Here is a 24133-nt window from a genome sequence, read left to right on the forward strand (position 1 = left end):
CGCCCAGGAGGTCTCGGCGCCTAGGTCTCCGCACCGCGGCTGTGGGGGAGGCCCCGGAGTTCCCCCAAGCCTCTGGGGAGCGGGAGGCGACGGGGAGGGGGCCGACAGTCAAGGACAACCCCGGGCAAGGAACCCCCCGGCGAGGAACCCCGGCCGACAGCGGACGGGACGTTTTGGGGGGGGGGGGGGGGGGCGGCCCGAATCCCAGGGGGTTGCAGGGGGCGGGGTAGGGAGGCAACAAAGAGCCTCTCTTCGTCGTCGTCGCCGCCGCCGCGCTCGCTCCCGCCCAGTCAGCTCTCCGCAGTCCGGCGGGGGCCCGGCCGCCGGCGCGGGGGAGCGCGCCCGGCCCCCCGCCTCCCCTTTCCTCCCCTCCCCTCCCCTCCCCCCGCACCGCCCCCTCGCCCCCGGGGGAAGGAGGCGAGGAGGGCGGCGCCTGCGTGTTCCTCCGCCGTGCGCCCCGCCTCCTCCCGGGCTCCTCGCGGCGATCCCGACTCTCCTCCCGCGGCTGCAGCAGCTGCCGGTTGCACACGGCCTCGGCGGCGGCGCGGCGGGCGCGGGCCTGTGGAGCGGCGGCCGGGCGCGCGGCCCCGGCGGGCACCCCTCCGAGGGCGGCCGAGGAAGCTCCGGGAGGAGGAGCAGGACCACGAGGAGGTGGGAGGCGGCGGCCGCCTGGGGACCCGCTCCGCGCCTCGTCCTCTCCGCCCCCTCCCCAGCCTTTCTCTCACCCTCTTCTCCCACACTCCGGGCCGGCGCCTCGGCTTTGTGCGAGGAGATGGTGTAGCCCCCTGGCCGCCGAAGGAGGAGCCGAACACTTGTCTCCAGTCTCCGAGCTGCTCCCCACCCCTGGAGGAGAGACCCCCTCGGCTCGGCGCCTTCCGCGTCTCCCAGCTGGTGGGGAAGCCTCTACGCCGCCGGCACCATGAGGTGAGGGGCGCGCGGGGCGGGGGCCGGGCGGGCCATTGTGCCGCGGGAGCCGCGACCCTCGTTCTCCTTGGACCCCGCCTTCCCTCTCCCGGCCCGGCGCGTCTCCCAGGTCTCCGGTCTGTTTCTCCCCCCTCCCCCTTTTGTCCCTTCCAATTTCTCTTTCTTTCTTGGAAACCTCCCCAACCCCTGTGGTTTGGGGGTCTCCCTTCATCGTTCTCTCATTTTTCCTCAAATGCTCTTCTTTCACCCAGGATTTCCCTTCCTAAATTTAATTTGCGCCTGGCTCCCTCCCCCCAGCCTTTGCAAGCGAAACCCGGGAGATGGGGAGGGGTTCGAGAATCGAAGCGTGCATGTTGCTGGGAAACAGGTATTTTTTCGTATATATGTAAAAATTTCATGCACTTTTGCCTCCGAACTCTCGTGTTTAATTAAAAAAGGAGGAAAAGTTTGAAAGGTCTGAAATCTCTGCGGGTAATAAAGTGCCTCTGGTAGGGGTAGGTAAAGGAGCTGTAAAAGGTGAAATTTCACGATGGTGGGGGAAGGGAAAGAATTGATTAGGTTCACGTGGTGGGGGCAGTAAAAGACTGGGATAAGTTGGTAGGGGTGTGTAAGCGGGGGCGGGGAACGGATTTGTTTGGAAAAGCCTTTTCTCCCCTTCCTCTGTAGCAGCCTGTGTTGCATTGCAGCAGCTGCTTTTGCCCTTTGCTCTGTAATCAGTAAAACAGGAGCTAAATTATTTTTGCGGCCCCGAAGAAGAGAATTGAATGTACTGTCGTAAAATATTTTTTTAATTGATACGTTGAAACATATGGTGTGATATTTTTCTTTATTGTTTCTCAAATCGTGTAGGAGAATAAACCATGATGTGGTGTGTCATTCATTGGAGATTTTTTTCTTCCAGCCTTTCCTAAGCCTGTTTTGTGTCCATAACCTTCTCTTTTCGGATTGGTGCAAGACTTCGTGAGAAATGGGACTTGGTAGACTGAAGGCTGATCCATTCTGCGTTATCATCCTTAAAGGCCTTCCTTTTGGGTTAAACAATTGTGGATAAAGTAAATTACTCCATTTCTCTCTCCTGGAAGAGATAGTCTTACAGTTCATTTGGATTTGAATCTCCTTTGTGTTAAAGATTAATGGTCAACCGTTGCCAAGACCTTTATAATGTAATACAATGAGATTTGAATGATATAATCTACAAATTCCTTCGCTTTGGCAAGAAAATGTCATGTCATTGGAATTCTTTCTCAATTTCGGTGGTTTCCATTTTAAACTTTGCTTTTCATTTTTTTTCTATCAAGGTTGAGCGTGTTTCCATTTGGCTTTTGTATGTATATATTTTGTGATATATCTGTGTTGAATTTTCACTTTCGCTTACTGTGAATTTGAAATTTTTTCTCTGATTCCAAGTTACCTGTATTTATGATGGCCTTAAAGAGTGAGTTTAATGTTGTGTCTCTAGGTGACTGACCCCTTTTCCCTTGATGATTTCGCACAAGTTATTTTCAAATGTAAGCGATCAGTTTAAATAGTAGTTATAGCATACAAACCAAAAAACAGTCTTTGTAAAATATGGCTTGAAAACTTTCAGTCATATGTTTGAGCATGACTTTTTTTACTGATGTCCTTGAAAACTCAGGAACTATAATATACATATTGTTGTATCTTGTAATATTATATGTTGTTGGTTTCTGTTTTAGAGATCTAATGCCGTAGGGATCTTACAGACCAGAAGTTATCAGTTGTTTCAAACTTTGGGTAAACTTAGCTTAACATTGAGAAATATAAAACAGTGAAAGGTTTTTTTTTTTTTTTTTTTTTAAAGATATAGTCTTGCTCTGTCGCCCATGGAGTGCAGTGGTGCGATCTTGGCTCACTGCAACCTCCGCCTCCGGGTTCAAGCGATTCTCCTGCCTCAGCCTCCCAAGTAGCTGGGATTACAGGCGCGTGTCACCATGCCCGGCTGATTTTTTGTATTTCTAGTAGAGACAGGGTTTCACCTTGTTAGCCAGGATGGTCTCCATCTCTGGACCTTGTGATCCACCCGCTTCGGCCTCCCAAAGTGCTGGGATTACAGGCGTGAGCCACCGTGCCTGGCCAAAAGTGGGTTATTTTTAAATAAAAACAGGTATAGTTGTGTAATTCAAAGATTGTGAACTAAAAAAAGTTGCCGTTTTGGGTATTCAGTAAAGTTTAATCACTGTCATGTATAGATGTCAGTCTGTCACAGGTAAATTATGTCTTCACTTGAAAATTCCTTTTCTAATAAAAAGTAACTTCTGTTTTTTAAGCTCTTTTCTTGCTCTGTTCCTTGTGAAGTGTAGAGAGAGAGGAACCACACTGATGTTTTCCAGTAACGTAAATATAGAACTTGGTACACAGGTCTGAAAAGTTTATTTAAGCAGTCTACCGTAATTCTTTATACACTAATTTTGAATAAGAGCAGGAAAGAGGGTCAGCTTTTCACTTTGGAAGGAACTGGATTATTTGGTAGGTGGTTAGGTAGTGCTTAGAATGCTTAGATACCTGTAAAAGTGAGATTGGTATGAGATAGAACGTTCTTGTGCTGCTTGCAAAAAAGTCTTTGAAATATTCTTTGGAATATTTTGGTGCTTAAGAAAGTGCTTTTCAGGTTGTATTAATATATGCTTAGTCTTCATGTTTTCAAGGCCTGTGGGACATAAATGTTAGTCTTTTAAGTTGAGTCCTTTTTGGTTATATTAAGTATTTCTGATGTTTCAAAGGCCACCTAGAAATAGGAATGCGTGAACAGGAATTCCAATTAAGTCGGTCAGAATCTTGAACAGAGGATATGATAAATACATTATGGTATAAATATTAGTGATATCTCTCAGATGACTTTAATTTTAGGAATAGCATGCTCACTGTGTATAATGTAATCTTACACAGAAGAGAACTGAATAATAGTTTATGTTCCTGAAACAGTCATAGGCATTTTACATTAGTAAAATGCAGTGTAGATTTACTTGTTAATAATTTGTTTAAAGATGAATATTTAAAAAATGAAAAAGCATATTACTTGTACAGGACAGTGCATAGGTTGAGACCAAAAAGCTGGTACTTTTAGTGTCCTATCTGACTGTTTAGTTCTATTCTTATTTTTCATTTATGCAATGTTTTAAAAGTGTAAGATGCTTTGTGATTGAAGTGTGTGTATGTATGTGAATGCGTGTGTATGCATGTACATTGTGTGCCTTTTAAGTGCATTTTAAAAATTAGTTGGTTCGTTACTTAAGATATATATATATTTTTTTTTTTACTGAAAGAGGAGCTTGTCTCATCTAAAATAGTTGCATGTAGCCTAGTGGCTAAGGAGAGCTCAGAAGATTTTGTATTTACATTCTTGGATCCGTATTAAATAGTCCAGGCTTCCACTAGCTACTCTGACTTTCTCATATAAAAAGGTGTAATAGGGTTATGAGGATTTGTCCAAGCCATTTACTAACTGGGTGACCTTGAACTAATTACATTATTCCACTGATGCATTTTTAAAAAATATGTAAAAATAGAGATAATTCTTAACTGAGTAGTGAGGATCAAATGATAATAGAAGATGCTTTATATACTGGTAAACCTTAAATTTATGTTACTCCTCCAGTTTCCAGGCCTGTTTCTATGTTAGACTAGTTGGGTAAAACTTCTGGGCAGTGGGCTCCACCTTGCGACCTTATTTAGCTCAAAGATGTCAAAAAGGCCACATTTTGCTTAATTATAGGTGAGGAAGCTGTTTCCTTCTTGTGTGTTTCCTTCCTTAGGGTTTTTGAAGTATCTTCATTTGTGGTAACGATAAATTTTATATACATTTTAGAGTGTGGTACAATCAAGGGTCAGAAGATCCAGGTTTTATATGCTGACCTGTTAATTGAGCAAACTGGTTTAAAAAAAAAAAAAGAAGATAATCTTATATTTCACAGGATTGTTTTGTGAAGTGTCAAGTGAGATATCCATGAAAGGATACAAATAGTAGTCTCTTTGTTCCCATGGGTCTTCATTTATACTCGTAGCTGTTGGATGTGTGACTTTCCCACAGAGGTTTATTTTAGGAGCAAGAGCCAAATCTTCATTTTTTGAATGTCAGTATTGTATTGTAGGAATTTACTAATTGAATAAATCTTGAATAAGGGTGTGGATTAATGGAGAAAATTCACTGAAGTTTATTCAGTATTCAAGGTGTTGGATACCTTGTTGGCCCAGTTGGATTAAGCAAAATAACTATGGAGGCACCATTTGGCTTGTATAGAAGAAATTACATACTGAATAGGTTTTGGTGATTTATCTTACAGAAGGCTTAAAACGGGTGATTGTATAACTTGTAAAACATCTAGTCTTTATCATGAGTGTAAGAAAGATTTGAAAAAATGTGATTTCAATTTTTACCTGGTTGTCAGGGAGTAAAAGGGTACTTAAACCCTACTTGTGCCAACTTAAAGTTGTCTTTTCCTCTCTTTTCTCACCCTTGTTTGAAATTGATGAATGGAATTGAATGGAAGTAAAAGTTAGAGAATATGAGCTGAGGCTGTACTTCAGTGGATACTTCTTCAGATGAGGGTTTATGAAATTATCCCGACTAGAAACAAGAAGGGGATTCCTTGTCAGACTTGGAGTATAGTCCTTGACTTGCTCCTAACATGCTCTCCCAACCCCCTTGTCCCCCACTATTCCTGTGTGTTCCAGTGCACTTTCCATGTTTTTTCCTATTGCATTTATTCTGTTGTTTTATAATTATGTGGTTTGTTTTGTCCCTCTTCCTTTTAAGTTCCTTGAAGACAGGGACTGCATTTTTATATTTATGGTACTAGCAAAATACTTGGCAAATAGTGGGTGGCCTGTGTAAGTGTTTGACTTTGACTTCGTTGTCCTTGTATAGAATCTATTCACTAACAATCCCGTTTTTGGAATACCTGTAGTGTTCTAGAAGCTATACTGGATATTGTAGGGTGTAGTGTAGTATTTGGTGGATACTAAATGTTAATAATATTTAATTAAGCAAGCAAAAACTCGCATCCTGACTGCAGGAATAGGTGTAGAATTTGGTTTTCTTTCTTTCTTTTTTAAATTTTAATTTAATTTTTATTTTGTAGAGACGAGGTCTTGCCGTGTTGACCAGGCAGGTTTTGAATTCACCTGGCCAGAATTTATTTCTTACTCTTAACATAGAGCTCAGAAGTGGCTACAAGTGTCAGGATTGTCTAAATCCTAAGCCCTTTGGAGGATACCATATTTCCTTGACTTCATGATTAAATTCTCAATTACTAAAAGGGCCATCAAATCTGTTTTTAAGTCTCATTGACCAAAGAACTTGTATTTTCGAGTTACAAGCATATGCATCTCTTATTTTTACCCCATTTAGTGCTTGCTTTGTTTTGATTCTTATCAGTGCTTCAAATACTAATCATTGGGTAGTGCATGATACTCTTGAAGTATTAGTGTGGGCTGCCATAACAAAATACCATAGGCCAGGTGGCTTAAACAACAGAAATTTATTTTTTATTTTTATTTTTATATATTTTTTGAGACAGTCTCTCTCTCTGTCGCCTGGGTGATCTCGGCTCATTGTAAGCTCTGCCTCCCGGGTTCACGCCATTCTCCTGCCTCAGCCTTCTGAGCAGCTGAGACCACAGGCATCTGCCGGCATGCCCGGCTAATTTTTTTTTTTTTTTTTTGAGATGAGTCTCTCTCTGTCTCCCAGGCTGAAGTGCAATGGCGCGATCTCGGCTCACTGCAAGCTCCACCTCCTGGGTTCACGCCATTCTCCTGCCTCAGCCTCCCTAGTAGCTGGTACTACAGGCGCCCGCTGCCACGTCCAGTTAATTTTTTGTATTTTTTTAGTAGAGACGGGGTTTCACGGTGTTAGCCAGGACGGTCTCGATCTCCTGACCTTGTGATCCGCTCGCCTTGACCTCCCAAAGTGCTGGGATTACAGGCGTGAGCCACCACGCCCGGCCATTTTTTTGTACTTTTTAGTAGAGACGGGGTTTCGCTGTGTTAGCCAGGATGGTCTCGATTTCCTGACCTCGTGGGATTAGAGGCGGGAGCCACGGCGCCCGGCCTAGAAATTTATTTTATGGTTCTGGAGGCTGGAGGTCAGAGAACAGATTGCCAGTGTGGATGGGTTTTGGTGAGGGTTCTCTTCCTGGCTTGCAGAGGATATCCTCCTCTCTGTGTCCTCGCTTGGTAGGGCGGGTATGGGAATCCTGGGGTCAGGGAGATGGGGGGGAATTTCTCTTCTCCTCATTTCATAAGGCCACTAATCCTACTGAATTAGGGCCCTACCCTTATAACTTAATTTAACATTAGTTACCTCCTAAAAGCCCTTTTTCCAAATATTGAGGGTTAGGGTATTAACATATAAATTTTAGGGGAACACAGTTCATTCTATAGCAGAAGATAACTACATTTTTTTTTTTTTTGTCAGCGCATACAACTTTGGAAGAAAATAATTTGTTTAATGTTTAGATGAATTTTAGATAAGTTTTGTTTTAAGTAACCAGAAATTGTTTGCTAAAGAAGATAAATTGGGGGGGTTAATTGATTTATACAAGGTTATCTGTTAAATTTTCTAGAAATATCTTTACATTGGGAACCTTCTATTTTACAATTATTTAAGTAAGTTTTATTAACAGGCAACTTTTCCAAAGACTACTTTGGGTATGAGGCACTGTACATATATCTAAGTGTAGAGATTGAATGGTGTAGGATAAAGCGGACAGGCTTTGAAGTCAACTCTGGGTTTGACTCTAGTTTGACATTTACTAAATAATTTATTTTTGAGTGGGTTATAAACATTTTTTGGGATTGAATTTCTTATGTAAAATAGAGATACTTTGTGAATTATAGAGTTGTTGGGAAAATTAAATAAAATTCTGGCATAACACTTGGCACACAAAATGAGCTTGATAAGAGTAAATCCCCTATTTCTATGAAAGTCTGACATCTCTTAAGTTTATGTTAAGAATGTGAAAAACCATGTAAAATGGTGCAGCTGCTTTAGAAAACAGTTTGGCAGTTCCTCAAAAAGTTAAACATAGAGTTGTCATATGACCCAGCAATTCCATTCCTAGAAATGAAAACATTTGTCCACAGGAAAACTTGTACACAAATGTTTATAGTATCATTATTTGTAATAGCCAAAAAGCAGAAATAATCCAGATGTGTCTCAGTTCATGAATAGATCATCAAAATGTGGTATGTCCATACAACAGAATAATATTTGGCCATCAAAAGGAATGGAGTTCTGATACATGCCACAGCATAGATGGAAGCATTATGCTAAGTGAAAGAAGCCAGACACAAAAGGCGATATATGCCGTGATTCCATTTATATGAAATGTCCAGAATAGGCAGATCTATATAATAACACGAGAAGAATATCTCATTAAGTTGTTTCTGACATATTTATTACTTTGGATTAATATTTTAAATTGTCATCTTCATCCTTTTTAAAGAAGAGAGATTGAAGATAGAACCACTGGACATTTCTCTGTAGGGAAACAAGCAGGTGGGAGTGCTGAGGTGGAAACCTTGATAGTGGCGCCATTGAAAGGCCTGAACAAATTTTGGAGCTGTATATTCGTGCTGAGGAGACAGCCATCTCTTTGGTAGGCCTGTTGTAAGTAAGGATGACTAAGGTCACCAGTAAAATGTGATGAAGCAAATCCATCAGAATCTTCAGCAAACTTAAATCTGGGTGGTGATTTTCTGGGGTTTGTTTACAGTAGTCTCAAATACCAAAAGTTTTGTCTTTGGGGAATGAGGTAATCATGATATTTTTAAATAAACTGAGCCCTTTTCCAGTGGTAAAGGCCTTAAGGAACATCTGGTCTTGGTAAGAATACATCTGATGATATGAAATCAAATGACTACCTTTGTGCTTTAGAGGTCCCCAGTCTTCTGTCCTTTTTGGTATCTGTTATATTTGCAATTTGGCAGGAGGGGAACTTTATAAAGAACCAAGAACATAAGTAAAATAAAATGAGTGGCTCTTTAGGTCAGATCTCAAGGGAGTCCAAATTGTTCCTTTACAGTTCAGTGAAGGGATCTTTCTATGCAGGTTTAATAATTATTAAATACTGGTTATTTGAATATCTGCTTTGTTCTGCAGTCTTTCTTCTCCTTCCCCGAATTCTCATGTTAGACTGATATTGCAAGCAAAATTGTGACTGTTCAGTTTTTAACAATTTAAGAGTTATGTGTCTTGAGTTTTCATTTAAAACTTTTACTTACAGTCTACTTAATTGTGGTCTTTGCAGTATTTTTAGAAAAATAAATCAGTGACTATTGTCCATATGTCTGGTATTTTTTTTAATTACGTTTTCCCTTCTATTATAAAGTAGTACAGATGTTAGAAGGCATGGGAAGTATAAAACATTTATGAAATGTTAAATCCAAGCCATCTAGAATTTTAATATTTTAATGTGTAGATTTCTAAACTTTTTGTAGTGCATTTGCAGCCATCATTGTGCGTGTGCATATGATTATATATAAAAGTAAGATACTATTTGAAAATGGACTTATACTATATTTGTATTGTGTATTCTGTAGCTGGTCCCTTTCCATATATATAATATCTATATTTCTTTACATTTTATTATTTTTATTTTTTAAATAGGGTCTTGAACCATCACCCAGGCTGGAGTGCAGTGGTGCAATCATAGCTTACTGCAGCCTTGAACTCCTGGGCTCAAGCCATCCTCCCATCTCAGCCTCCTGAGTAGCTGAGACTACAGATGTGTGCCACCACGCACTCTAATTTTTAGTTTTTTTTTTGTAGAGACAAGGTCTTGCTATGTTGCCCAGGCTGGTCTTGAACTCCTGGCCTCAAGTCATCCTCCCATTTCAGCCTCCCAAAGCACTAGGATTACAGGCATGAGCTGCTGTGCCCAGCTAGTAATTCTTGTTCCTAACTATATAGCTACATAACTTTAAGTGACCGCATAATATTCCATTGCTTTGGATGGATGACTTTGTCTACTTAAATCTTAAAGATGGACTTTTAGATTTGTTCCATTGTTTTTATTATTATAAAAAACACTGCTATGAACATCTTTGGTTATATGTCTTTGGGTACATATCTGATTTGGTTTTAGGATACATTCCTAGAATTAAAATCAAGAAGTAGTGCTTTTTTTTTTAAATTTTTTATTGCTCTACTTTTCTGTATCCAGTCTATCATTGTCCTACCAGGTTACCTTCACTTGCTTCTGTCCATCTCACTGCCTCAAGTTCAGGCCACTGTTGTCTCTTACCTAAACTATTAGTGTTTCCTCATTTCCATTCATGTCCCCTATTCTCCATGCATCACTCAGAATACTCTTAAAGTGGAAATCAGATATTGTTATTTCCCACCTAAAGCCTTCAGTGGCATCTTAGACTAAAACCCAAATTAGTCATAAAACCAAAATTATTAAGGTCTTGCATGACCTGGCTCTGCATTCCAAGTTCCCCACACAGGCCTGTGTGAGTATGCAGTAAGTATTTGAGTGAATAATAAAATGACTGAAAGGAGTTGTATCAGTTTTTGATACACAATACCAAATATGCAAGAGTAGATGAGAGTTCTGGTTATCCCACATTCTGGCCAGCTCAGGCCATTATCAGTCTTTTAATCTTTGCCAATGTGATAGGCAAAAGGTGTTATCGTTTTAATTTGTATTTCTTTGATTACTTGTAGGGTCTCTTTGTTTATTGGACATCTTTATTTTTGTGTGGATGTCTGTTCATGTGCTTTTTCTATTTTCCCAATGAGATGTTTAGTTTTTCTTCTAATGATTTATAATAATGAGCATATTAACTCTTCATAGTGCATATACATATATCGTATCCGATATCTACTGCTGTTTAACAAAGCATCTCAAATCCTAGTAAAACTGTCACCCAGGCTGGATCGCAGTGGTTCAGTCATAGCTTACTGCAGCCTTGAACTCCTGGGCGCAAGTGATCCTCCCACCTCAACCTCCTGAGTAGCTGAGACTACAGATGTGCTATAAGGGTTGGCTGGGCAGCTCTTCTTACCTGGACTCATTCGTGTGTTTTCATTCACTTAGGTTCATCTGGTGTGTGTGTCCCATCCCTCTGCCTCATCGCTCACTTAACAGTAGCAGCCTCCTCATGACAGCATGCCCTAGTATGAAAGCTCTTATCAAACTTCAGCTTGCATCCTGTTTCCTTATGTTTCTTTGGCCAAAACAAGTCATATGGTCAAGCCCAAAGTCAGTGGGGGAGGCGATTACACAAGGGGACAGATCAAGAGGTGTGATTCGTTGGTGGTCATAATATAAAATTTACTATATGTATCTTCTTTTTTTTTTTTTTTTTTTTTTTGAGATGAAGTCTCGCTGTCTGTCACCCAGGCTGGAGTGTGTGCAGTCGTGCAATCACAGCTCACTGCAACCTCTGCCTCCTGGGTTCAAACAGTCCTACTACCTCAGTCTCCTGAGTAGGATTACAGGCGTGCATCACCATGCCTGGCTAATTTTTTTTGTATTTATTTTTATTTTTATTTTTGAGATGGAGTCTCGCTGTGTCGCCCAGGCCGGAGTGCAGTGCTGCAGTCTCAGCTTACTGCAACCTCTGCTTCCCAGGTTCAAGTGATTCTCCTGCCTCAGCCTCCGAGTAGATGTACGAGATCACGCCCAGGTGATTTTCGTATTTTTAGTAGAGACAGGGTTTCACCATGTTGGCCAGGCTGGTCTTGAACTCCTGACCTTAAGTGATCTGCCTGCCTCGGCCTCCCAAAGTGCTGGGATTACAGGTGTGAGCCACGCCGCCCAGCTTTTTTTGTGTTTTTAGTACAAACTGGGTTTCACGTTGGCCAGGTTGGTTTCAAACTCCTGACCTCACGTGATCTGCCTGCCTCGGCCTCCCGAAGTGCTGGGATTACAAATGTGAGCCACTGCACTCAGCCTTGTATCTTCTGTAATCCCAAGTTTTCCATTCTTTTTTTCCTCCATATATTAAGATTTAAAATTTTGTCTTAAGTGTACAGCAACTCATTTGTTTCTTTTTTTTAATTAAAGATGGGGTCTTGCTGTGTTGCTCAAGTTAGTCTTCAACTCTTGGCCTAGAGTGATCTGCTTGCCTTCACCTCTGAAAGTGCTGGAATTACTGAACCACAGTGCTTGGCTTAGTTTCTAGTTTAATAGGTTTAACATGGTACCTTTAAAAACAATTCTTACATGTTTAGTAGTAAAATGCATAATTTTTTACTATATAGACATAAAAGCATATATGATATACTTTTAGCTATTTTTTTTTTTTAGAAGTACATTTGTTCTCATTTTTGTCTTAATTTTATCTAAAATGTATGTACTTGTATTTGGCCGGGCGCGGTGGCTCATGCCTGTAATCCCAGCACTTTGGGAGGCTGAGGCAGGCGGATCACGAGGTCAGGAGATCGAGTCCATCCTGGCTAACATGGTGAAACTCCGTCTCTACTAAAAATACAAAAAATTAGTCAGGCGTGGTGGCCGGTGCCTATAGTCCCAGCTACTCGGGAGGCTGAGGCAGGAGAATGGTGTGAACCCGGGAGGCGGAGCTTGCAGTGAGCCCAGATGGTGCCATTGCACTCCAGCCTGGGCGACAGAGCGAGAGACTGTCTCAAAAAAAAAAAAAAGTATGTACTTGTATTTAAACCGTAAAGCTTATGTTTTTAAAAAATGTTTTTCCTTTGCTAATTAACTTAATTTCATTGTTGGCATTTATATTCTTCAGTTTTCTTAGAGTTTAAAAAAATGTAATAGCTAACTGTTATTGAGTGCTTACTGTTTGAAACCTTTATGTATTAACTCATTTAACACTGATGGAACTGTTGTCTCCATTTTATAGATGAGGAAATCGAGCCACAGAGAGTTAAGTGACTTGCCCAGGGTCACCCAGTTAGTAGACAGTGGAACTGGGATTCCATCTCAGGCAGTCTGGTTCCAGAGCCCATGGTTTTTAACCAGTAAGCTCTTTTTAACCACATAACTCTTTGTAATGGTTAACTTTTGAACTGAAGCATATATTTGAATTTTCCAAATGTTAATGTGTGAGTAATTTATTTCTCCTTGTGATTTCATTGTTTAGGGGGTCTTTATTCTCTGAAAATAATTGGCATAAGAACAAGATCTTGTAGGATGAATTGACCTAGAACATTTCAGAGATAATAGTACATAGTTGGGGTGGGGAGAAAAGCCTTTATTTGGGTTTAATCTTGAAAAATGAAACAAAATTATGAAAACATTCATGTTACGGTTGCAATTATGTGTTAAATTCTTAAAATGAAAGAAGAATGGATCAAGTGTTGGTTGCTTAAAAAGTTTTACATAATTTTTCTGAGAAAATTGCAAGATCACGTGAAACCATCCATGTTATGATGGACTTTTGCTGTATGATCATAAAGACAGTCCTTTTTGCCAAAATATTCAAGGGCTTCATTAGTTTTCCTGACTTGACTTTGATTTTCAGATTTTCTTTTGACCTCTTGGTAATCTCATCTTTGTTAGTTCTCCAGTTATTAACTACAATCTGTTAAAATGCTTTCAGCTGCAAGTAACTGTTTACGACTTAAAGTGCTTAAATATTGAGAAAATTTATCTCATATAATTGAGGTCCAGAGGCAGGGTAGGCTCCACACATACTACAGTCAGTGGGTCACTGATGTCTTTGAGGACACAGGTACATTTTGCCATCTTTGGTATTCACTCATCTTTATATTGGTAACAAGTAGACCATAGGGCTTCCAGGATTCAAATTCAGACCCAGTAATTCTTGGAGGAAGTAGGACCATCCTTCTTGTGTGTCTTTTAGTCCTGCCATAGTCCATTTTATGCTGCTATAACAGATAATCACAGACTGGGTAATTTATGAAGGAAAGAGATTTATGTGGTTCACAGTTCTGGAGGCTGAGAAGTCCAAGATCAAGGGGCTGCATCTGGTGAGGGCCTTCTTGCTGTCTCAACATGGTGGAAGGCATCACACAGTGAGATGGTATATGCTCAAAACAGAAGAAAAGGGTTGAATTCCTGTGGTAACTAACCCACTCCCATCATAATGGTATTAATCGATTGATGGGTGTGGATGCCCATGGCTGAATCATTTCTTAGTACTGTTACAGTTAAATTTCAACATGTTTCAAGATTCAAACCATAGCAACTCTAAGGTATCATTTATATACAGCTAAATGCATAAATCATGTATACATATAGCTTGGTACATTCTTACTATGTATACATACCTGTGTAGCCACCAACCAGGTCTGGATACAGAAGACACTTAGGCCATTAAGTTCCCTAATGCCCCTTCCCAGTCAGTATCTTTCCAAATACTCATTTTTTTCAGTTGCTTTGTAAAGAGTTTTCATCATTTTCAGTGACTTCATAAAGGCCTACATATTTTGGAATGTTTGCAGTTTCACTTTGTAGATGATATGCATTGTGTTGCTTTGTAATTGAAATAACCTGTCAGTCATTGAGAGCCTGACAGGGCAAAGGTGAAATGGCCTGACATAGAGGCTAATGCTGCTTTGGGAGGGATGTTTAATGGGGACTGATATTATAAATGTTTAGTTCATTAGTGGATATTTTTGTGTTAAGACTGCTTTTGCTTCCCTGGCAACTTCTGTGAATCTGATAATGAACTTTCATTGTAAGACCCTTGTACCTATTTTGTTCTGTATTACATTTTTACATATATGTTGTTCTAGATTCTCTAATTTATTGCATTGGTCTATTACTCCCATGCAGTCTGTTAGCTGTGAGCTGTTAGATCTTTATGAAATTTAGATTTGATCAGCTCAACCTTGAGTCTGAACTACTTCAGTGCCTTCCCATTGCTCTTGGAATTAAGACCAAGCTCCACCAGGCTCCTCCTCATTGTGGCTTAAGTCCTGCATGATTTTCCTTTCTCAGTGATTCCGAAGTAAGTAAAATGACTCAATAAGAAAAATCCTCAACAATAACTTACAAAAAAGTAAAAGTGTGCATAGGTATGACCCATTGCCTTAGGCTTACAGTTTAGTGGGGGAGGAGGCATTAATTTTCAAGAGCTGGCAGAGCACAGTGTCTAATGCCCATAATCCCAGCAGTCTGGGAGGCCGAGGTGGGTGGATCAGTTGAGCCCAAGAGTTCAAGACCAGCTTAGGCAACATGGCAAAACCCTATCTCTACGAAAAATAGTATTAGCTGGGTGTGGTGGCACACACCTGTAGTCCCAGCTATGCAGGAGGTTGAGGTAGGAGAATCACTTGAGCCCGGAAGGTTGAGGCAGTTTTTTTTTCAAGGTTTTTGCATTTTGGGGTTAGTCAAGTTTAATAGAATCAGCATTGACTTCAAAGCCATTCTGCTATTTACTGGCTGTGAGACCTTGACTTTCCCAAACCTTAATTTCTTTTTCTGTAAAATGGAATTAATAATTCATTGCCTTGTTTTAAGATTTGCCATAATGTAGTTAGAGGTTTTATGGATTGGGCATATTCTATTTATTGTTTTCTTTGTGTTGTACCATGAGATTAAAACAAAAAATAAAGTTCAAGCTTCTGAATGTTGTTTTGCCTTTTTTCTTTCTTGCTTGCTTTCTTTTTCTTGTTTTGAGACAGGGCCTCACTTTGTTACACAGGCTGGAATGCAGTGGCGCGATCATAGCTCACTGCAACCTGTAACTCCTGGGCTCAAGCCATCCTTGCATCTCGGCTTCCTGAGGAGCTGGGACTATAGGCACCTGCTACCACACCCAGTGTGCCTTTTTTAACTTTTAATATGAAAGTTTCTGTTTTTTAGGCACTCTGAAAGCAAATGGCCAGTTAAATTCTTAGAGTTCCTGTATTTTAAAATGATGTTTATAATTTAAGATGAGTATTTAAATTAAAAACCAGCACCCAGACATGGAATGGTTATTTGCATTACTTAGAACAAGTTCTTCCCCTAGATCTGTCACCTTCCCTTCCCTTCATAATGTGTGGTTCCCGTGTGGTCAGCCATCCTATTTAAACTTTCCTCTGAAAAAAAGGCCATGCACGGTGACTCATGTCTGTAATCCCAGCACTTTGGGAGGCTGAGGTGGGTGGATCATTTGAGGCCAGGAGTTCTAGACCAGCCTGGCTAACTGGTGAAACCCCGTCTCTACTAAAAATACAAAAATTAGCTGGGCGTGATGGCGCATGCCTATAATCCCAGCTACTCGGGAGGCTGAGGCATGAGAATAGTTGGAACCCGGGAGACAGAGGTTGCAGTGAGCAGAGACTGCACCACTTCACTCCGGCCTGGGTGACAGAATGAGATCCTGTTTCACAACAAAACTACAACAACAACAGAAAACAAAAAACAACAATTTACTGAAAAAACCTTCCCCTGCACGCTGGGGCACATGGAAGAGATGTCTTAACCTGGCCTTCAGGGCCCTCGAAAAACAGTTCAGTGGTGCCTTTCAGAACTCCCTATGTGAATTCACTTCCTAACGGTCGTTTATTGTTTTCCAAAGGTACCAGTGAAGTCTTGGTTTCATTACTTTTATTCTCTCTGTCTTCTGGAAAGCTGCCTTCTCTGTGCTCACCTCAATCTCATTCTTGCTTTAGTTTCCTCTTCTGGTTTGTCTTTAGTGATTGTTACAGGCTGAGTCTCTTTTCATAGTTTCTGTTGACTAGCTCTTTTCATATGTCATACATACATTTTTCCCTTAAAAAAATGGAGCAAGAGCTCATGACACATTTCTCTGAACACTTTATATCATGCTGGGTTCATTGAGATACTTTTAATAACCTTTTTGAACAAATTAAAAAACTAAACTCATGACTATTGATTGTTTTAGGCCTTCTCATTTTGTTCTTTTTTTTTTTTTTGAGATGGAGTCTCGCTCTGTCGCCCAGGCTGGAGTGCAGTGGCACAATCTCGGCTCACTGCAAGCTCCGCCTCCCAGGTTCATGCCATTCTTCTGCCTCAGCCTCCTGAGTAGCTGGGACTACAGGCGCCCGCCACCATGCCTGGCTAATTTTTTTTGTATTTTTAGTAGAGACAGGGTTTCACCGTGTTAGCCAGGATGATCTCCATCTCCTGACTTCGTGATCCACCCGTCTCGGCCTCCCAAAGTGCTGCGATTACAGGCGTGAGCCACTGCGCCCGGCCTGTTCTTTATTTCTTGTAGAGATGAGAGTCTTGCTTTGTTGCCCAGGTTGGTCTCAAATTCCTGACTTCTAGTGATCCTCCCACCTCAGTCTTCCAAAGTGCTGGAATTATGGCTGTGAGCCACTGAACCCTCATTTTATTCTTTAGCTAAATCATCTGATTTTTAATAAAGGTATTGGGACAGTCCTTTAAACAATTTTATATTGTACATAGTATGTTTTGGTAAGTGACAAAGTGAAGATGTCATGGTATAACATTTTAACAAAAATTTTTAATATGCACTTGAAAATGTAAAGACAAGACATCAAATATATTTGGTTTTATTTTTCCTGCCTGGAAATGTTATACAAAATAAGAATCTTGTCACCCAATCAGCAATTGTTTCCCTTTAGCATATTGACTGTTAGTTTTTTCTGAGTCTGTAAAAAGTTACTAAAATTAAAAACTAATAAAGTAAGGGCTTTATAAAAACTTTATAAGTACATAAATTTATGCAGATCTTGGGTACACTTCCGAGGTGGCAGTTTATTTTTGTGACCTCCACATCTACTCTTCCCCTGTTTCCATAAATGCTCCCATCATTATCAGCCAGAGTTCTCCAGAGAAACAGAACCAGTATTTGTTTATTTAAAGGAATTGGCTTACATGATTATGGGAGCCTGAAATTTGTAAGGCCAACAGGTAGGCTGGAAACTCAGGCAAGATAAATGACGTTGCATCTTGAGTCTGAAATTTGCAGAGCAGGTCAGTAACTGGAAACTGAAACAGGAGGATTTCTGTGTTAGTTTTGAGGCAGAATTGCTTTCTCTGGCTTGAGTTTGCTGGCAGTCTTTGGCATTCCTGGGCTTGTAGGTCCATCACTTCAGTCTCATGCTTCTACAGTCACATGGCTGTCTTTTCCGTGTCTGTCTTCAGTTGATGTTTTCCTCCTCTTATAAAGGCACCAGCCATATTGGATTAAGAGGTCCACTCTACTCTGGTATGACCTCATCTTAACTAATTACACAAAGACCCTGCTTGTAAATGAGGTCACATTGTGATGTACTGAGGTTTAGGACTTCAACATCAACCTCTTGTCTGAGTTTCCTCTTTGGGTATGGACCACAATGATCTCATTCATCTCTCTCATTAGTCAGATGAACTAATTGTCTCAGATGACAGATACAGAGGGAGACATGCATGCACACATTAAAAATCTATGCAAAGATTCCACAGTAAAGCAGCTAGAGCTAATGAACAAATTCAGCAAAGTGGAAGGGTACAAAATTGTTACACAAAAATCAGTTATTTCTATACACCTGCAATGAACAATTGAAAAAAAACAATTTCAGGCTTGTGTCTGTAATTCCCAGCACTTTGGGAGGCTATGATGGGAGGATCACTTGAGGCCAGGAATTTGAGACCAGCCTGGGCAACATAGACTGTCTCTTTAAAAATAAGTTTTATATAAAAACAATTTCATTTACAGTAGCATCTAAAGAAATAAACACCTAGGAATAAATTTAACCAAGAAAGTAAAAGACTTGGCCGGGTGCGGTGGCTCAAGCCTGTAATCCCAGCACTTTGGGAGGCCGAGGCGGGCGGATCACAAGGTCAGGAGATCGAGACCACAGTGAAACCCCGTCTCTACTAAAAATACAAAAAACTAGCCGGGCGCGGTGGCGGGCGCCTGTAGTCCCAGCTACTCAGGAGGCTGAGGCAGGAGAATGGCGGGAACCCGGGAGGCGGAGCTTGCAGTGAGCCGAGATCGCGCCACTGCACTCCAGCCTGGGCAACAGCGTGAGACTCCGTCTCAAAAAAAAAAAAAAAAAAAAGAAAGTAAAAGACTTGTACACCGAAACTATAAAATATTACTGAAAGAAATACTTCAATAAATGAAAAGACTTTGTCTTCATGAATTTAAAGACTTGATATTGTTAAGGTGACAGTACTACCCAAATTGATATGCAGACACAATGTAATCCCTATCAAAATCCCAATGGCGTTTTTTTGCAAAAATAATTCATACAGAATTTCAAGGGACCCCGAATAGCCAAAATAGTTTTGAGAAAGAACAAAGTTGGAGGAGACACTTCCCGATTTCAAAACTTAACTTTGTAGTTAACAGTAATCAAAACAGGTAAAGGTATAGTAAGGACAGATCTATAGACCAGTGAATAGAATAACCCAATAAACCCTCACATTCGATAGATTTTTGATGACTGTGACAAGAACTTTCTCCGGGGAGAAAGGATAATCTTTTCAAATGATGCTAGGGAAATTATATTCCCAGGTCTTTTCAAAGAGAGTTTGGTGTTTTTTTCCCTAAAACATCAGTGCCTACTTTCACAGTTTCTCAACCTCAACACTATTGATGTTTGGGGCCAGATAATTCCCTGTTACAGGGTTGTACTGTGAATTGTGGGATGTTTAGCAGTATCCCTAGTTTGTACCCACCATATACCAGTAGCACACACCCCTTAACCTTTTTCCCCCGAGAAGAGACAACCAGAATGTCTCTACACACTGCCAAATGTTTATGAGGGCTAAAATCACTCTTGGAGAACCTCTTTAAATTCTGTAAAATGTCAGCAACTACTGTATAAGTTACACATTTAAAAAATATGTTCAACATATTTTAAACTCTTTTTTTTTTTTTTTTTTTTTTTGAGACGGAGTCTCGCTCTGTCGCCCAGGTTGGAGTGCAGTGGCCGGAATCTCAGCTCACTGCAAGCTCCACCTCCCAGGTTTACGCCATTCTCCTGCCTCAGCCTCCTGAGTAGCTGGGACTACAGGTGCCCGCCACCTCGCCCGGCTAGTTTTTTGTATTTTTAGTAGAGACGGGGTTTCACCGTGTTAGCCAGGATGCTCTCGATCTCCTGACCTCGTGATCCGCCCGTCTCGGCCTCCCAAAGTGTTGGGATTACAGGCTTGAGCCACCGCGCCCGGCCCTATTTTAAACTCTTAAATGCTTTATGTTTAAGTGAAATGAGGGGGCATTCATGCCGTTTCTTACTTTCATTACAAAATGGACATACCTGTTTGGTTGCCTCAACTTTAATAGGCTGTCTTAGTACCCCAGCCACAATTATAAGCAGTTTCAAGTTTGTATCCTAAAAATCAGAAGCTCATTTATAAATTGGAACTGCCTGAAGAAAAAAAATCAGCTTTTGAATTTTAACGTAAGTGAAATGGAAAAAATAAAACACTTTCAAAGAAGTTTAGGTACTTCATTGTTAATTTATTGCAAATACTTAAACTTATTTTTAAAGATTAGCTTTTGAGTTCCAAAGACCTGATATTAAATGTCCTTACTGATCCAGAGGCCTGATAGCTGAATATCCAAAACATGCCTGCCACAGGGTATAAGTCCTTCGCCACAGGCCAGAGCATCTCTGAGGCTAACCTTTGGATAATGTTTGTTCACCTCTGGTGCAAATTAAGTGGTCTAACCAATTACATATGATAACTTTGATAAGTAATATTAATAGGTATTATTTGTTGAATATTTAAAGATAGGCCAGGCAACTTCACATAGATAATTTCATTCAATGGATTCAAATAAGCCACGAGATTCATGTCTTCATTGCTGTTTTACAGTGTAGGAAACCAAGGCTTAGTGTACTTAACTGACTTGGCTGAAGTCATACAGTAGATAAATGACAGCTGAAATTCAGATCTAAGTCCTGCATAACTCCAAAGCCCTTGCTCTTAATACTTTCTATAGCCTCTTATTATTTTACCTTTCAATGCTGTTTCTCAGATTTCATTTTTCATCTTTAAGATTACATCCAATGCTGTCTCAAGTCTCATGTTGGAGTTTGTGTTGGAAGCAGTAGAAAATATGGCTGTTGGGCTGGGTTGTTTAAGACTTTTGAGTGATAGTTGGCCGGGTGCGGTGGCTCGGGCCTGTAATCCCAGCACTTTGGGAGGCCGAGGCGGGCGGATCACGAGGTCAGGAGATCAAGACCATCCTGGCTAACACGGTGAAACCCCGTCTCTACTAAAAATACATGAAAAAAAAAAATTAGCTCAGCATGGTGGCGGGTACCTGTAGTCCCAGCTACTCGGGAGACTGAGGCAGGAGAATGGCGTGAACCCGAGAGGCGGAGCTTGCAGTGAGCCGAGATTGCGCCACAGCACTCCAGCCTGGGCGCTGGGTGACAGAGAGAGACTCTGTCTAAAAAAAGACTTTGAATGACAGTTTAAGGAACAAAACTAACATGCCACGTACTTCCTGTACATTATGTCTTCCAGTCCATAAGCCACCATGGAGGGAACATTTCATTAATGCCAAACCTGCATGGGTAGTAAGTAGTGGCACCGAGACCTGAACCCACCTTTGTCTCATTTCCAAGCTTATATGCTTCTTACCCTAAGTGTTTTATTCAAAATAATTTGAACTTTTCCAGTGGATTAATGACTTCCAGTTTGTGAGCGCTGGGGGGCATCTGTGCCATTCCTTTAAAGAATAGTTGAACCCCTAGGTATAGCAAGATTTGTCTGTAATCCAAAGATGCCAGCCATTGTATTTCAAGTATATGTGCTTTTCTGATAATGTTCTGATTCATTTAAAATCTTGCAAATTTAATGTGCTTTTAAAACATTTTTTCAGTCAACATACGCAGTATTAAAAGTAGAACAATTATTCATGAAGTTAAAGGGTCTTTTCATCTTTGGAAATGTTGAGAACTACTTTTTTTTTTTGAAACGGAGTCTTGCTCTGTCACCCAGGTTGGAGTGCAGTGGCGCAATCTCGGCCCTCTGCTGCCTCTGCCTCTTGGGTTCAAGCGATTCTCCTGCCTCAATCTCCCGAGTAGCTGGGATTATAGATGCCCGCCACCACGCCCAACTAATTTTTGTATTTTCAGTAGAGATGGGGTTTCTCCACTTGGCCAGGCTGGTCTTGAATTCCTGACCTCAGGTGATCTGTCCACTTCGGCCTCCCAAAGTGCTGGGATTACAGGTGTGAGCCACTCACTGCACCCAGCTGAGAACCACTGTTTTACATAGATTTTTTCTATATTTAATCTGTCTCTTGATTGGCAGCCATTTAACATTCTCAAAATAGAGGAGGAAACTCTAAACAATGAAAGTATTTAAAGCTACGGCAAGAATAAATGCAATCTTGTTTTTTGTTGTCTAGGTGAAGTAGAATTTTGGGGAAAAAACACAACTTTTTGTCGATTGTTACTGGTTACGTACAAAGGCAATCCATAAAAATAGTACAAACAAATTATGAGTAGGAGAAAAACTTAAACTGTTAGGACATTATAGTCCTTTTTTATAAATTATAATTTTTAGAAAATAAACTGAAAGGGTCAAATGATGTCTTTAAAATTATGAAACTAAATCTCTGGGTATGGTGTTACCTAGGATTAAAAAAACAAAACTGCTAACTCTTGCAGATGATGCTTTCAAAAGAAATGTAGTCCAAAAATGAGCATTGGCACTTTTTGCTGGTACATGGAGAAACTTTCAGAGTGAAGGCATATTAGTACTTTCAAGTTGTAAATAGGCTGGAATTTGGGCTTGTAATTTTATAGTTTTAGAATTTATATCATTAGACTTTTAATATTGGTAGTAGTTTATGCAAATTTTTTTTTTTTTTTTTGAGAGACGGCGTCTTGCTCTGTCACCCAGATTGGAGTGTAGTGGTACAATCTCGACTCACTGCAACCTCCGTCTCCCGAGTTCAAGTGATTCTCCTGCCTCAGCTTCCCAAGTAGCTGGGACTACAGGCGTGTGCCACTACGCCCAGCTACTTTTTTTTTTTTTTTTTTTTTTTAGTAGAGACAGAGTTTCACTATGTGTTGTTGGTCAGGCTGGTCTCAAACTCCTGACCTCAGGTGATCCACACGCCTCCCAAAGTGCTGGGATTACAGGCATGAGCCACAGTGCCTGGCCCTTATACAAATTTGTTTTGAATACTTCTCAGCCTTGATGGGGTTAATTGTGGCTTGGCAAATCAAGAAAAGGAGTTCTGTGCTGTTTTCAGACTGCAGAATCTTGTTGCTATGCAACAAAAATTGTCAGTCAGTATAGGGTATAGTAAATTGGTATTCTCTGTCCCTTTTCACCACATGCTCATTTTGTAATCTGAGAGAAGTGGTTTGGGGCTAGTTTGCAAGGTTTTATTTTAAAACAAGCACTTAAAAATTTTTGTTGCTATTTGTAATTGGTTATATTTAAGGTCTGTGAAGCCTCTCTGTACTTATTAGAAGATACAATAAAATGCTAGTGTTCAAAGGGTTTATAGATCTGTTTCCAAGTTGTTTCAGGTTAGAGCAATGTATTTTTGTTTTGTTACTGTAACAGGGGTAATATTGCCAACTTCCAAAGAGTAAATTTTAGCTTCAGAATTCAAGTTGTGTAATTTGAACATCAGAAGTTTGTTGTAAGCACATCATATTATTTTTAAATTTAGTTTTGAAAAACAACCCAAAAAAACCCTTTTATTGATAAAATTTTTTAAATACGAGCCCTAAACTTGTATGGAGTCTCATGTATGATAATTTATTTTCTGCCAGGAGAAATTAAAATGCCTTTATAGCAAATGGGTGATGGCTAATAGCCTTTTAAAAATTGCGATAAAATATATATAACACAAAATTTACCGTTTTAACCATTTTGAGTGTTTCACATAGTTGTGCAAACATCACCTCTTCATCTCCTGGAACAACCTTTTGCATCCCATTTAGTAACTTAGTCCAGGCTGTCTTCTAAATCCTTTAATTCATTTAATCTTCATAAGAGCCCTGTATGATAAGTACTTTTGTTCCAAATGAGAAAAGTGAGGCCCAAAAAGGAACACAAAAGTAGTAATTAGTGGAGCCGGAATTCAGTCACCAACAGTCCAACTCTTCTGTGCTCTCAACTATTATGCTATGTTACCCTCTTTTGGAATTACTTTCTTTTTTGTTTAGTGGTAAGATCTTTGATTTAAAAAAAAAATACTTTCTGTAGCTTTTCCAAGTAAAGTTAATGCAGTTTAACAGCATTTTGGACTGTTAATGAATTTAGTTTGGCTATAAATCCCTGCAATCTTCTAGACTTTTTTTCTAAATACTTCAAAAGGATGCAGTTTATGTTATTATATATTATGTTATTTGTATATG

At 40.3% G+C, this 24133-nt stretch overlaps 1 protein-coding gene across 2 annotated transcripts in view; it reads left to right on the plus strand.

The window, feature by feature from the left end:
* Positions 1-466: 466 nt before the first annotated feature.
* Positions 467-24133, plus strand: part of LOC126937073 (protein enabled homolog) — a 156951-nt gene continuing 133284 nt past the window's right edge. The window contains exon 1 of one of the 2 annotated variants that reach the window (XM_050760324.1): positions 467-924. In XM_050760324.1, coding sequence (XP_050616281.1) covers positions 920-924 — 5 coding nt within the window. In that variant the 5' untranslated portion in view covers positions 467-919. The remainder of the gene's footprint in view (positions 925-24133) is intronic. The other variant, XM_050760352.1, reaches the window with a different exon arrangement.

Source organism: Macaca thibetana, chromosome 1, assembly GCF_024542745.1.
Source record: "Macaca thibetana thibetana isolate TM-01 chromosome 1, ASM2454274v1, whole genome shotgun sequence".
Classification (NCBI taxonomy): domain Eukaryota; kingdom Metazoa; phylum Chordata; class Mammalia; order Primates; family Cercopithecidae; genus Macaca; species Macaca thibetana.